General features: G+C 44.5%; 1 protein-coding gene across 7 annotated transcripts in view; it reads left to right on the top strand.

Annotated features, from left to right (window-relative positions):
• The window catches only part of NAV2 (neuron navigator 2), a 409,147-nt gene that overhangs the window by 163,827 nt on the left and 229,390 nt on the right, over positions 1-15,930 (top strand). For all 7 annotated transcript variants that reach the window (XM_077964833.1, XM_077964832.1, XM_002799608.4 and 4 more), the window contains 2 exons: positions 1,260-1,518; positions 14,116-14,276. In XM_077964833.1, coding sequence (XP_077820959.1) covers positions 1,260-1,518; positions 14,116-14,276 — 420 coding nt within the window. The remainder of the gene's footprint in view (positions 1-1,259; positions 1,519-14,115; positions 14,277-15,930) is intronic.

The raw sequence follows: 15,930 nt of genomic DNA, 5'->3' as shown, positions 1-15,930 counted from the left end.
GATTCTAGAAGTTTGTATTGTCAGTTTCTTCAGAGCCCGGAGAATGGGATGCTCCAAAAGGAAGTAATTCAGCCTGACCTAATCAGCAGATCACGTCGAGCCAAGGCACTGGCAGGGCACACTTCCTCTTCTGCATGGAATGGGGCTTGCTTCTGAAAGGACTCCACTCATACTTTCTGCCCCTCAACTAAGCCTTGGAGGAAACTCTTGTTCCTTCACTAGCAGCCTCTTTCCCAGCCCGGGGCTAACCTGTAAGTGTACATTACCTACCCTTCTAACAAGGCCTTTGAAGCTTTCTTGCTTCACATCTGTCTTTCCTCCCTTGCCAGTTAAGAAAAACCCATTCTAGAGTGATAGGAAAGCAGAGAGTGCTGAGTATGTTTGCCCCCAAGGTTCCTTCTCCTCTGTCCCTCATGCTTAGTGGCCCCCGAACTTCACTCTTAGGGTCTGCTCAGACTCTGGCCATCTGCATCTAGTGTTAACTGCATAGAAAGGAGGGATCTCCCAAGGAGAAGCCCCTCGTGAGCCATGGCCTTTGCCTGTGAATAAATATTTTATTCTCCTCTGCAACTCTTTATGCATGCCTTGAGGCAAATGTATTTTAACGTTGAAAAATACTGTCTGGAATAAAAACAAACATTTATTCCCACTCTGTTCTAATTTCTTTTAATGTAGGGAATATTTTGTATGAGTCCATTATGGAAGCAAGTCCTTCTAGCCTGTCCTATACCCACCCCAAATTAGAGTTATTTGTTCAGCAGATGAGGGACACAGAGCCACATATTTGAGAGTAGAACGACTGGGGAAAGCAGAGCACGCAGATCATGGAATGGGACAGCAGCCACTTGGCACACTCATTGTGGCTTGAAGCTTAGAACATGGACTTGGCAGAAGCCAAGTGCACTGTGAAGACCCATGAGCTTCCCCCAGTGCCAGAGTTCCTCCATCCCCTGCCTGTAGAACAAGCACAGTCTTGCTCGAGACGCTTGCTTTTTCAGCGGTGTCCTTACTGAGAATTTCCTCTTGGCACCTACCAGACATCTAGTTGCAACTTGCCTCCTGTATCCACTCTAATTCTAATGGCGAGAATAAGCTAATTTCTTTGTGGTATAGGCTGATTTTAATTGACTGTGATACCAATGAAGTGTTCAGGAAGCCTGTATATCCTAAAGAAATCAAACTCACGTGCAGGCTGAAACAGCCCGTTGAACAGGAAGAAGAGCTCCCCATCTGACCAGAGTCTCTTTATTGTCTTGCAGAGATCAGGAATGGAAACCTCAAGGCCATTCTAGGCCTCTTCTTCAGCCTCTCCCGATACAAGCAGCAGCAGCAGCAGCCCCAGAAGCAGCACCTCTCCTCACCTCTGCCGCCCGCCGTGTCCCAGGTGGCCGGGGCCCCCTCCCAGTGCCAGGCTGGCACCCCTCAGCAGCAGGTGCCAGCCGCTCCCCAAGCCCTGTGCCAGCCTCACCAGCCAGCGCCACATCAGCAGTCAAAAGCACAAGCTGAAATGCAGTCCAGGTGGGGGCTCCTTGCCAACTGATGGTTCTGTTTCTCAGGCATCTTCCTCCACACCAACCAGTCTCTAGGCTATCCTGTATGGGTTTTTCATTTGTGCTTCTTCAATGCTGAGAGCTACTGGTGGTTAGTGGGAAATTAGCATGGCCTTGAAATGGATACAGTGAGGAGCCCTTCTTGTGTCTGGCGGAGATGTATACTTTTATAGGTCAGAATTGCCAGCAGCCAAAGCTAATTAGCTGCTCCTGCTATTACTCTGGCCTATTACACACATGCTTGTAGGCAATAAACAGCCCCTAAAATAGACTTCAAACCCCTTTTGTGTGTCTGCCTACAAGCTGAATGTTCAGTGTTATACATGAGAGTAGTTTTACTTAGTGGAGGTAAAAGTTCTATTCCAGTGGATGCCTCTGCTTTGCCAGAACAGAAATATAGAGGGCACTGAAGAAAGGTGGCAAGGGAAGGAGGCAGCCATCCCTGAGTGGGGCAGCATCGCCTAATGGGAGCAATTACCATTAAATGTGACTGTTGTGTTGAACTGCCATGAGGAGAGTCCCACAATGCAGGAGTGATCGGCAGGGTTAGGGCCTGGATTTTGTTCCCAGGGGGACTGACGTTTGCCAGTCATACTCACCAGGTACAAGCCAATTGTCACTGTAGTTACCATCTACTGTGCTACAATGGAAATAACATCACTTTGTAAAACTTTTGTCTTAATGGCAGAAAAAAAGGAAGACTTTAGAAACTAGAGAGTTCTTGACTCGAGGTCAAGTTCTACAGAAAAGTTCATACTGTTTTCTTTTAAGCCACAAGACTTCAGCTATAAGCCCTAAATGTCACTGATCAGATTGATTGCTTGATTTCATCCAGTGTGTGCTGAAGTGTAATGGCCTTTCCTTTTCATTCCCCCAAAGCACCAGCATTAATAATCATAAGGCTTCTCACACACCTTGATGTACCTTTTATTACCCATTGTAGTTAGGCAGAGCACAAAGCTGCTCAAACACCGCTGCTGCCTTATAGACAGTTACAGCCTTCTTTTTTCCCCATGAGAAGTGCTATTTCCCAATTGTGATGGTGTTAAAACCAGCAGTGATGGGTGTAATGTAAATCAGGCCCCGTAATTAATTATCTAATTATATCCAGTTTGCATTATGGAAATTTGTGGGGTGGGAGAGATGCCTGGACTAGCAATGAGGAACAGACAGCCTAGCAGCCAGTTGCCGAACCCTTTCCCTGGAGAACTGCCTGAGTGGGAGTCACTCCCAGTCAGAGCTTCCCTGATGGACATGGATGATTTAAATGATCAGGGCGTCATTTCCCAGACTGCATTCTGCCGAGTGCTTATTCCCTGGGATGTTAACTTGGGTCATATTGCAGGAGATGAGTTCTGTTGGGGGGGAAATATTGGGAGATAATTTGGGTTAAATTGTTATATGGCTGTCATTGTAGGTCTACTCAGATCCTTGAACCTGCCAATATGCATTTGTTTATTTAATTGATATTAAGCCTCCCATGTGCCACACACTGGTCTAGGCACTTGGGAGTCAAAAATGAATGAGATTGCCAAGGTGCCTGCTCTCCTATGCTCCTGGAGGAGGCAGGCAAACAAGCACATGAACAGGGAAGGAAGCTGTCAGATAGTGGTGAGTATTATAATAAGACGATGGGATTCAGAGGGGCTGGGTTGCTAATTTAGGTTTGGTTGATAGAAAGGTCTCTCTCAGCACATGAATGGTAAGCTTGGTATGTTGGAAGAGCATAAACAAGGTTATTACAGCTTAGTAGGGGAGGAGAGGGACCAGTGATAAGGTGGTTTGGAAGGAGAGAGGGCCGCTACCATTTATGTGGATGACAGTGTGACCTGTGGTCCCTGGAGTTGTGCATTGCTGTGGTACTCCGGCCCCGTCATAGAGTACCAGTTAAACTGGATAGGGTTTGGACTCCATTCTAAGGGTGACAGGAAGCCATGGGAAAGTCTTAAAGTAGTAGGAAGACTTGATCTGATTGGCAGGTCAAAAAATCCACCTTTGCTCCTCTTTGGAGAATGAGATTGTGGAGGAACAAGAATGGAAGGAAGGACCCCAGTTGAGAGGACTTTGCAATCCTATAGATAAGTTGGGTCAAGGTAATACAAGCAGAAATGGAGATGGACCAATTCTGAATCCTTAGGCAGTTGAACCAAGAGGCATGCAAACAGATTAACTCTCTGGAGTGACGGAAAGAGAGGAATCACAGATAAAGCCTAGATTCCTGGTTTGAAAAGTTAAGTAAAGTAAGTGGTGGTATTATTCTTTGAGATGAGGAAGCCGGGGAGAGCAGGTATGCATTATAAATGTTCAGACAGGCGGTGACACAGAAAGGAGCATTCTACAAACTTGGCCACAGCACTCTTCTTATTTTATAGAGCATCTCACTGCATAGGGTTCCAAGGAACATGCATTGGGAAATACTGGTTTATGCCACTGAGCTTTGCTAGCTGGAGGCATCCATTTCCATGGTAGGCATTTGTTTTCTTAAAATAACCAGATATTCCAGTCAGAGCACCCATCTCCTAGTACGCCAAGACATCCTACTACTAACGAGTGCTTTACCTAAAGAAGAGCCAAACTTACTCGAGTCAGGTTTTTACATTCATTTATTCCAGCTACAAAGTGTCCTGACATAATGGCCCACCACCTACAGTGGTGACATGGACTGGGCTTTGGAGTTGCTGTATGTTCTTACCCCTTCATCTTGCCAAGGTTGGTTTACTTCTGCAGAAGGCTGGTTTTTTTTTTTTTTTTTTTTTTTTTTTGAGACGGAGTCTCGCTCTGCCGCCCAGGCTGGAGTGCAGTGGCCGGATCTCAGCTCACTGCAAGCTCCACCTCCCGGGTTCCCACCATTCTCCTGCCTCAGCCTCCCGAGTAGCTGGGACTACAGGCACCTGCCACCATGCCCAGCTAATTTTTTTGTATTTTTAGTAGAAATGGGGTTTCACCATGTTAACCAGGATGGTCTCGATCTCCTGAGCTCGTGATCTGCCCATCTCGGCCTCCCAAAGTGCTGGGATTACAGGCGTGAGCCACCACGCCCAGCCAGAAGGCTGGTTTTATTCACTATATCCTGATACTTTCTAATTTTATTTCCAAAGGATAATCTTGTTCTCAAGGTCTAGGGATATGCTATCCCATGCTAACACTCTGGCTATAAATTTAAGAATGATAAAATTACATCAGTGTCTCAGTCTCCAAATTCTGTATTTGATAACCAAAATTCCAAGGGTAGTGGTTTGGACCCTTGATTATGAATGTCAAATGTTGATGCAAACCCCCCACATGCCAGGTTTGTTTTGTTTTTTCCGTTAGAACTCTGCCTAAAAACAATTTTGAAGCTACCTAGTTTCAGCACCCCTCGGGGGTAGCAAATACTAAAGCTTGGACAACTTTCCGTGAAGTTTGCTAGTAAAGAAGCTATGGAAGTTGGCAAAGAAAATCTGAGAATTTGTTTGCTCCACTGGCATGAAGGAATCAAAGCAAATCCTCCATAACAGCCTCAGAGAGGCTCACTTTGCCTCCTCACCTTAGCTCATCTCACAACTGACATGGTGGCCAATAACTTAATCCACATTTCAGCCTGTGAAATTCCACCCAGTCTAGAGTCCAGGAGAGGAGCATAGTCTCCAGGAGTTGCTTTTTTTCCCCATCTGTGTCTACACAGATAATCAGTATTCAGTTGTTAAGGAATAACCCAGAAAATGACTTTATATTTTTCTCCATTCTCCTCTGTCTCTTCACTGCCTAAGACTAGTAAAACCAGTAAATTATTTCTTACCTCAGATCCTTTTATGAATGTGGTAGAGGATGTATGGATGCAAGAAAGATAAATATTTATTTCACAAAGCAGTAAATAAGTTTAACTTTTTCTTTTATAAAGCCTAACTAAAATTCTTCATGTCTACCAATTTGTAGTACAAGAAAAACAATTTAGTGAGTTTGACAAGCATTAAACGGTCATTTCTATAGCATTAAAAGCAAAAATTTCCAAGATCAGCAACATCTGGGTATAGATTTGCAAACATCTATGCCCTTGTTTTGGGTCACCTTTATGGGATCCTGAGGACATTCATCTGAAAATCACCCCAGTAGAACAAGCATGTGAAATAGAAACATCTCAATACTTTAGAAAGGCATAAAGTTGGTTTACTTGTCAAGGACCCCGTATTTTGAGAATAAGGCCTTAAGAAAGACATTTGATGTTTAAAGAAACACACACATGGATGCATACACACAAGCATTCTTAGATAATCTTAACAGCAGTTTCTTCACATTGGAAATCTATCAAATCAGTAAAGTGAGACCTAGAAATAAAGCTGCGTGTCATAGAAAACAGTGAGCAGGGGGAAAGAAAGCAACATCCCCATTGTTAGAAGACTCTTTGGATTTGTGTGTCTAATGTATCTTCTCTCTCCTCACTCAGCTCTTCTACTTTTTTCTTTCCTATCATGCAGTGCATCATCCAAGGACTCATCTCAAAGCAAAATCATCCGCTTCACTCTGGGTCAGAAAAAGATCTCTAGGTTAGACTTTCTCTGTGTCCTGCAAAGCATGGTTTAATCCCAACCCACTGTTCCATTGTTCCCTCTGCTCTGGCTGAGTTTCCCTTTGGTCCTCTCCCCGTTTCATGTTTGCAGTTCAAGAAAACTAAACGTGCTTTGGCTAATGGTCCCATGGTGCAGAGCTTTGAAAGTGGCCATGGGATTGTTGCAAGTGTGTGCGGGGGGAGTGACAGAGTGCAAGTGAGATTGAGGCGTACATGACGTTTCACATTTTCTTGACTTTTGGCTTTGACTGCTTTGTCATCAGAATCCATTCTGATTTAGGTAAAGGTGAGTTTCTACATAGTTTTTATAGTGGTTTTATGATGAGTTTGCTCCCTGCTTTGTCCTGGCCCTAATCCCACCTCACCTGCATCTCATTTATGTGTGTTGTGCTTTGTGGTGTTGTTAAAATTACTAATGTGGGTTTGGTTTTCTCTTGAGTTATAAAGACCTGAGCATGAATCCATATTGGGCAGAGGAGACAAAACAGCAAGGCAGCTATGTCTCATTTTTGTTTCTGGATGCTCTTAGGTGCCATGGAGACCACCTCAGTTCCCTGAAAATAAAAAATATCCTTGCTCATGAGCTAGTTCTCTTAATTCAGACTTTAACCTGTCTGCTGCCTCCTAGAAGGACCCATCCTGTGGTATGGGAAAAGCCAGTTACATCACGTTGCATCATTGCTTCTACTGTTATTTTAAAGTTATCAACAGCTAACATTTATTGAATGCAGTAGTTCAAATGCGTCATCTTATATCATCCTCATGCCACGCTTCATGAGGTAGGTCATATTATTATCCCCATTTCACAGATGAGGAAACTAAAATTTAGAAAGTTAGGTCATCATGCCCAAGGCCACACACATAAAAAATGGACGAACCAGGATTTGAACACAAGTGGTCTAACTCAGAACTCTCACTATAACCACAGTGCTACACTCTCTTCCCCCGCCTCTCCCGCCCCCGCTTCAATTCTGGTATCTCTGTGGTTGTTGAGGCTGCTTTTTAAAATCTTGTGTTTCAACCACTACTCTTGGCTTTTTCTCTCACACTGTACTTGTGGCATCCTAACAGAAATTGCTGCTGGGGTAGAATCTCCTCCTTATTATGACTGGTATTTATTTATTTGTTTGTTTGTTTGTTTATTTATTTATTTGAGATGGAGTCTTGCTCTGTCACCCAGGCTGGAGAGCAGTGGTGCAATTTCGGCTCACTGCAAGCCCCGCCTCCCGGGTTCATGCCATTCTTCTGCCTCAGCCTCCGGAGTAGCTGGGACTATAGGGGCCCACCACCACACCCGGCTAATTTTTTGTGTTTTTAGTAGAGACGGGGTTTCACCATGTTAGCCAGGATGGTCTTGATCTCCTGACCTCATGATCTACCCACCTCGGCCTCCCAAAGTGCTGGGATTACAGGCGTGAGCCACTGCACCCAGCTGACTGGTATTTATTTTTCATTGAATTCTTATTTAAGGGGAAAGGGAAATCCATACTCATGTCTGTCTTCATTTCTCACAAATACATACTGAATAACTGCTCACTTGCTGTCCCAGTATATTAGCCTCTAGGTGCCTTTCCTTAGCCAGAGTTTGCTTTTTTTTTTTTTTTTTTTTAAGACAGGGTCTCACTCACTCTGTTGCCCAGGCTGGAGTGCAGTGGCGCTATCATGGCTCGCTGCAGCCTTGACTTCCTGGGCTCAAGCAATCCTCCCACATAGCTAGGACTATAGGCACATGCCTCCACACCTAGCTACTTTTTTTTTTTTTGTATGGGTGGGAGGTGGGGTCTCTCAGTGTTACCCAGGCTGGTCTCCAACTAACGGGCTCAAGCAATCCTACCGCCTTGGCCTCCCAGGGCACTGGGATTACAGGTGTGAGCTGCTGAGCTGCCGAGCCTAGAGTTTGGTTTTCTAAAGTGCTTACACTTGGGGACAACCAGGTCAGGCTCTCCCTGGCTGGCGAGGGAGAAACCGCATGACACTGTGCTTCTCCATAGAGCAAGTCAGCGTGTTACCTAGACTCAGTGGAGGCGACAGTAGGGAACCTAAGTTTGTCACCGCTTCTGGTAGCCATGCAGAAAGTAGCTGCTTTCCCTGACAACACCAGGCCCAAGTCAGAGCGGACACCCACTGCTCTGGCAAACTGGTCCTTTCCCAGTTAATTTGAATGTCACACAAATGCACATACATAGGAAAGGAAAGGGGAGTGATGAGCTGGGAAGAAACCTGAAATTTAGTGCCTGTTCCCACGATATGCTCACTCCTGCAAGATAAAGAAAACAGGAGCTAGCTGGGGAAATATCTAATTGGAAGCACATGCCCATCCCGTGAATGATTTGTTATCAGTCCCAGATGGAAGGAGGCAGTGGGAAGAGAGGAAGCACTGGAAGATGAGGGCGTGTCAACCCTGTCCTGAGGCTGGGCTGGGCACAGTGCTTCTGGGTTTACCCTAAGCCAAGATCTGACTTTCCCTTAGTGTCATATCCCCCACTTAGAGTTTCTTTGAGATATGTTTTCGTCTCTGCTGAGGCCAACGAAGGGATGCTTCTTTGTTTCAAATGAAGCGTTCAGAGGTTCTTCCTTGCCTTCTCCATACTCCCCTTTCCCCACCCCCAGCCTTACGCAGGATCCTGTGAAGAATTTTAGCTGATCAAGCACCACGAAGTGCAGCAGTAAAGTTTGGTTGCCAAAAGAAGCAGTCCTACTCCTTCTGGCAGAGTAGGCCACCTCCCCTGGAGCTCTGGAAACAGGTCTTTTGTTGGAGACCAAGCATTGATGGAACACCTGCCAGAGCCCCACACTTTGATGGGCACCAGGGGTATTGAGAAGAATGGGAAGCCTCACCTTTGAATCTGGATGTGGGGAAGGGGCATATGGAGGGAATCGATATGAGGGTGAAAGCTCTCCATGGACTTCTGCCTTTGACCACTCTTATTGCCCCCCGCCCCCCGGCCTCCCTGGTGAGACCAGGGAGACTTATTTTACCTGCAGGAGGCAGAGGAACATAGTGGCTATGAGGTGCGGTTAAACCTAAGCGAAGGCCCATCCTTACCACTTGCTGATGGTGTTACCTGGGCAAACGATTTGATCTCTATGAGCCTAGATTTCCTTATTGGCCAAATGGGGTAGTCTTGCCTTGCTCACAGCATTATGAGGCTTAAATAAAGTCATTTTATTAATAATTATAAATTAATAAAGTCATCCCTTGTTCCTGACATATAATCAGTTCAAGTTTGGCAGTGTTGGGTTCATCTGGGCCAGGGAAGGCAACCAGAATGCCTCTAGAAAGTCCCGCAGAATTGATCTGTGTGCAACTATCTTGTGGAAAAGAGGCAGTGGGGTTAGCAGTTTGGTCCTCTCTGCCCAGCTGCTGGACTGAAAAGCAGATGCCATGGAAATGAGAGAGATTTAGTATTTAATCATCTCGCCTGGCAAAAAGCATCTCTGATTATGACCGCGCCCCCCCGCTCCCCAAACCCCGGCATGTGCACACAAGCTGCCATCCTTCCTGGGAGGGGCCATCCTCTGCCTCCAGCCTTTGAAGTGGTTTTGAGGGGAAGAACTGCTTTTTGCCATCAGCACGTACATCACGTGGAGCAGAGGAGCCGGGATGCACTCATAGGTTATGTGCTGGGAATGACAGTTTTACTGCCCTGCTTAATTGGCTCTGCACACGTTGGAGAAATTGACCATGGCTCTAACAACAGCAGGATTGTTCCCCTACCTCTTACACCACTTCCCTTAAGCTTAATATTTTAAAAACCCAACATGTATATGTTTCAAAGAACCCGTCTGTGTTCTCTGTTATTTGTAACTGTGTTTGGACATACAGTGATTAGGAGAGGTCACGTTCCTCTTGAGAAGGAGCTATTGGGACTTTCTTGTCCTGTAGGGGACACAAGATTGACCTGCCACGCTCCCCTCTTGCCACACTGCCTCAGTGAGGCAGCAGGCAGCATCTGTTGTGATACCTGCAGCTGTTCCACAGGCGCCAAGACCTAGCTCTTCAGCAAACAGGTATTCTAATGCTCCAGATGGCAGATGCTTCCAGACTGGAGGTTGATAGACATTCCCATGATACACAAGGATGTTAACAATAATGAATTTCAAAATGTTACCCAGAGGCCTCAGGTCTGCGCCACTGGTAAACAAGAAGATATTCTGCTTTTCAACTCTACCTGTGCTCTTAGCCTTCTTAATTAACACCATACCCCTGGAGGGCAGGACAAAGTCCAAACTCCATAGTATAGCATACAAGGTCTTCCCTGCCCTGCCCTGCTTGCTTCTCTAGCCTCATTTCCTCCCACTCTGTCCCCCAAGTCCCAGCACACACCAGCGCTTTCTTTCCCCTGTACTTTCTACAGGCTTTCCCTTGGAGTGGCATGCTCTGCCCCCTGCTTTCCCATCTCCCATTCAGCATGCTGGACTTGCTCTGGGGTCTTCTATGCACTAGCTTTCCTGATCATCTCACCAACCTCCGAGATTTTCATTTCCTTCTCTGAATACCTTCTGAACGTCATGTATTTTATCAATACATGTGTAATCTAGATGTCAGCTGGGGTCGACAAGCCCTTTGAGATCTCGGTAAGATTGAGCATTCTAGCTCTGCCTCTTTCAGTTTGTAGAAAGTCCAGTGGCCTCCCAGGTTTGCTCGGGTATCTCAGGTTCTCGTGGTCACCTTTGGCTTTGAAATCCTGCCCTTGAACTCCAGTACTTGTAAGTTCAGTCTGAATTAGTTCAGTTTGTGGATGGGCTCATCATCCCAAGAGATGTTTTGGTTCCCTCCTGGGTGAGTCCAGGCTTAGCTTTTTTTTCTTTCTTCCCACCTGCCACACAGTCATTACGGCCTTTGTTTGTGAACCAAATATTGTTGAAAATGTCAGACCGAGGGGGCTTACTTTGGAGCAAGCAACGATCTGAGCCCATTTACAACAGAACCTAAGTGTTCAACTACAGAGTTAACATAGATTCTCTCTGAATGGTGGGAAAAAGTACATGATCTCCATCCAGTTTTCTGATTTGATCAAGTTCAGGGAGCCGTCCTGTCTAAGGTGTGGAGGCGATAGTGGTCAGGGGTGGACAGGAGCTGGCTTGAGCTTTGTGGTGGCTTTTGATGGCTATATGCAAGCCATTCTCCCTTTACCCTGTCAGCTGTCCTCGTAGTCCTCAAGAACTCCTTCTCCATGTTCCAGAAGGCTTGGCACAATGCTGCAGCCATTTGAACGATGTGCTGCTCCCATCAAAAGAGCAGCTAGCCACTGACTCAGTGAAAAGAATCTCACCATGACAACCCAAGGGAAACCCAGAACTGTCTTAGTCCAAAACCGGGGATGTTTCATTCCAGAGAGTGGAGCCCACAGATACCCCAAGTGTAAGATCTCAGTCAGCCACAGATATTTGGATTGAGTAGTTTCTCTTCTGGAATGTTCCTAGGGAAATGACGAGCCCTGCCTGCCAAAGCCTATCTTGCCTCTTTGAAAATGTTCATCTCGGACTCTTGTATATTGATTTTTGTCCAGTTCTCTCTGATACTTTAACCTAGAGTCATCTGTTTTCTTCTTGATTTATCCAATTATTTCTTGTGCCATAGCATGTTTCTTTTATGCCAATGTCCAGTCCCTTCATGAACCTGTGTTCAGTGGAGAAGAAGAGAAAGGAAACTACCATACGGTGGCCAGACATTAAGCCATTTCAGATTTACAGCTGTACCCAATAGTATACTTGTTAACCATTGGGTATAACTGTAAATCATTATTCATCATTATTCCAAAGTTACAGGTAAGGAATATGAATCTCAGAGAAGTTATGAGACTGCTCCAGGGTCTTGTGTATGGAAAAACCTGTATTCTATCCATTACACCATGGTGCCTCACAGAGGACCAGACTGTCTACCTGATTCAAGGTTGTATCTTTCCCATCCTATGCTTTGATTGCTTCCCTCTATCCTGTCCTAAAAATCTGCTGTGGTTCAGCCTAGGGTCAGCACAGTGGGGGCTCTCCAGCAACTCTGAAAGGAATGCATCTTTCCCCTCTTCATTGCTTTTTGCTTCCCTGCCCTTTGCAAATTCCACACTTTGGTAGAATACTGTGACTTGCATTCCCCTACACCACTTAATACCATTGCTGTGACATCATCTTGGAACAAGTCCATAATCCTTTCCTAGGCCTATCTGTGGGCATAATGATTCCCGAAGCCTATGTCTGGTTTAAAAAGTCCAGCCCAAGGGAGGTCCAGATCTTCACCTGCAGAAGCTCTTCTATTGGATGTGAGTAATCAGATAGCACTGACTTGAAGGACTTGCAGAACATTGTTTGCATTGGAAGCAGAACCAAGAGGTACTAAGATCCCCCTGCTGGACCTCCTATGCCAGATATGCTAGCCACATCTGGTCCCCAAACACAGGCACTGACACTGCTAGTATTTTGTACTCCATTCTGTGTCTGTCTTTGTGGAGTGAATGTCCTCTCCAAACAAGATGGGGTAAATTAACTAAGGGACAAATCCTTGCAGTGCAGTGGGAAGTAATTCTCACTGCAACATGTTGGGGGAAGAGCTAACCCCCTTCTTTCTCTCCCAGCTCCCAGTCAGGGAATTGGGCCAGCTTCTTTTTAACTATATAAATTTTACAGTCCCCTCACACCAGCTCATGTTCTCTGTTTACTCTACAACCATCTTTCTTGCCCAGCCAACAAGAAAAAGTTTAAAGTGATTGCCTGCTTATATCTAAAATGCTTCCAGACTGTAGACTTCTTTGGTGCTTACAGATTTGCATGGAAAGAGAAGGCTGAAAGTTTATGGCTTGAAAATTCAGACTTATCACTAGATCTAATGCTAGTCAGTTGAGGTTCCAGTGGCTTTTAAACACAGCTAAGTGGATTTCAGCTGAAAGATATAACTAAACATTTCATCATTTATTCATCTTTCAACTTTAATTATTGGAAACAGCCTGCTTAGTAATTCCCTGGACCAAAATTCTGATTTGAGGAGTCTTACCATTAACTCTTTGGTGAATGGGCCATAATATCTTTAGACACATTATGGATGGTGACTTTATTTCCCAAGCCACCCAAAATGAGGTGTTTTATTTAAAGGGAGAATGTTGTGTGTTTGTCTTTAGGCTAACAAATTCCTACCAGTTTTACAGGAAAAATGTGTGATGTTTTCCATCTACCGTGCAGATAAGTTGTACTTCAGCCTCAAAATAATGCCTGTGGAGACAGGTCGTCAGGCGTTGAAGGGAAATGTATTTGTGGGCAAGTGTTTCCAACCAACCTTAAGTTTTTATTGCAAATATGTTGGGTTCTGAGTAGTAGTAATTCACCTTCTCACCATTATAAATTGTCCTTTTCTTGATACTTACAACCCCAGATTATGGCAAACAATTTTATACCTATCAGAAGAGATGCACACCAAGGTTATCAGTTTAGAATCCTCTGAGGCCTTTATGTTCCATGTTTGATAGAAATGACTGACTTGACCCTATTAAAAAGTGAAAATGCTTATCTCAGAGGGGGGATAAAAAGTGAACTTTGTTTTTGTTTGTTTGTTTGGTTTTTTGTTTTGTTTTGAGTCAGGGTCTCACTCTGTCACCCAGGCTGGAGTGCAGTGGCACAATCTTAGCTCACTGCAAACTCCGCCTCCCAGGTTCAAGCAATTCTTCTGCCTCAGCTTCCCAAGTAGTTGGGATTACAGGTGCCCACCACCATGCCTGAATAATTTTTGCATTTTTAGCAGAGATGGGGTTTTGCCATGTTGAACTTTGTATTTTTAATCCACAAACATATTTCTTCATCAAAATTTTTCTCTCTGCTCAAAGGAAAACTTCACGTTTTGCCATTGGACTTTGCTGGGATCATTACTTGCCTACATGTTTGTAATGGTTCCACCAAATTCTGTGACTGGTAAACCTCCACACAATGTCTTGGATAGTTTATTTTACCTCCTGCATGGTTGCAGTTCCTTGTTCCCACACACTGTTACCCTCCTGAGACTGAATGCATAATCCTGTTGCTTTTGCATTTTAGACTTCCAGGTCCTACCGCGAGGGTATCCGCTGCAGGCAGCGAGGCCAAAACACGTGGAGGGTCAACTACTGCTAACAACCGACGCAGCCAGAGCTTTAACAACTATGATAAATCCAAACCAGTCACCTCTCCGCCCCCACCGCCAAGCAGCCACGAGAAAGGTGAGTCACCTTCTTGAGGAGCCTTTTTGGCATTTTCCTTCAGAGCACGTCTACCTAGTTCCTTTGGGTGAATTAGGTTGGATCGTGGGGAGGGGTTGCATTTGTGGTGAAAATGGGTTACAAGGACATATTTGGCAGGCAGGAACTTTTTAGCCAGAGGTATTAATAAAGTGGGGGAAATATTATTATAGTCACTAGCAAAAATAATTTGCTATCTTTGTTTGGGTGGGGCCCCATAAACACTTGGCTATGGATAGAAGCGATATAGCATTTGGAATTTGAAAATACATTTTCATGGAATATGTTTTATATATTAAGTAATTTTTCAGAAATATAAGCTTCTTGGAGCATGCATTTTGTGAACTATGATAAGCTTTTTTATCCATCAGAAATAATGTGAGGGGAGTTAGGAACAAGAGGTTTTTACCCTTTGAAAAAGTCAGGAATGTGGATTGGCTCATTGAAGATCTTGGCTACATATAAGGAGTGGACAGCATTGCTCTAGGAGTTGTGATGATGTAACTTTTGCCATAAAAGGATATGGATTTTTTTTTTACTATACACAGTACTGAGTTTTTAGGATGGAGAAAAATAGTGAATAGTCCCGTGGGGGTCCTGCCCAGAAGGTAGTAAAACAAACCTTTGCTTGTTTCAGCCTCTATCTCTTGAGACATTGGAGAAACTGAGGTAGATTATTCAAAGATTGTTCAAAAAGAGGTAGAGCCTTCCTTCATTCCTTCTAGGCAAAGTAGTCTAGACTAGACATCTTTAGGAAATATGTCCAGGTCTCCTGGAAGCATTTCCTACCTGGTGGTGTAGAAGATTCTTAGGGCTGTCTGGATGGTGTTTCTTGATTTCCCTGAGGTCCAGGAAAGCTGCCCTTCACTCCCTAAAGTGCCCCAGGAGCATGGGCAGCCCTCCTACTGTGAATGAGCTGGGAACCGCCGCCATCTTCTCCTCTAACTCAACGTCACTTGATTCAGTGGAACTGAGTTCTCCCAGGTGTTTGCTAATCACTATATCTTTTCCTCCCCACATATGAAGGAAATGTAAAGAGGGCTGACAGATGTGTATGGAAAAAGATTTTCCAGCCAAGGCACTGGGAACTCTGCAAATGGCACTAACGCTATCAACAGGATGTCTTAACCCATCAAAACTTTGTCATCCAGCCCTTAGTTTCTGCCTCAAGCAACCATTTTTACTCTTCTTCTCTCTCTCCTTTCCCCCTTCTTTCCCCTCTTCTCTCCCACTTTCCTTTTCTTCACCATACCCGTGTGTTTTTTAAGTGTGCTTAGATTACAAAAATAATATATGCTTGTAAAATGGTACAAGTATCAGATAAAAGTTCTCCTGTCTATTTTCCTTAGAGTACAAATATATACCATTCTATATATATCCATCTAGAACTTTCACAATGCATTTATATATGTATATATTTATGTATGTATGTATATGTATGTAATAGAAAGGTTTGTGTTTTTACATTGATGTGTAAAAGCTACTTTATGAGTACCTACCATGTGTCTTATTTTATCCCTATTTTACAAAAGATGAAACTAAAGCAAAGAAAGGTTAAGTACTTGCTGAAGTCCTATCAGAGATAGTGAGAGATGGAGTTGGATTTGAACCCAGGCACTTCGGTTTCAGAACCATG

This window comes from Macaca mulatta, chromosome 14, assembly GCF_049350105.2.
Source record: "Macaca mulatta isolate MMU2019108-1 chromosome 14, T2T-MMU8v2.0, whole genome shotgun sequence".
Taxonomy (NCBI): Eukaryota; Metazoa; Chordata; class Mammalia; order Primates; family Cercopithecidae; genus Macaca; species Macaca mulatta.
The sequence above is the reverse complement of the archived record's forward strand: the minus strand, read 5'-3'. Positions and strand labels throughout refer to the sequence as shown.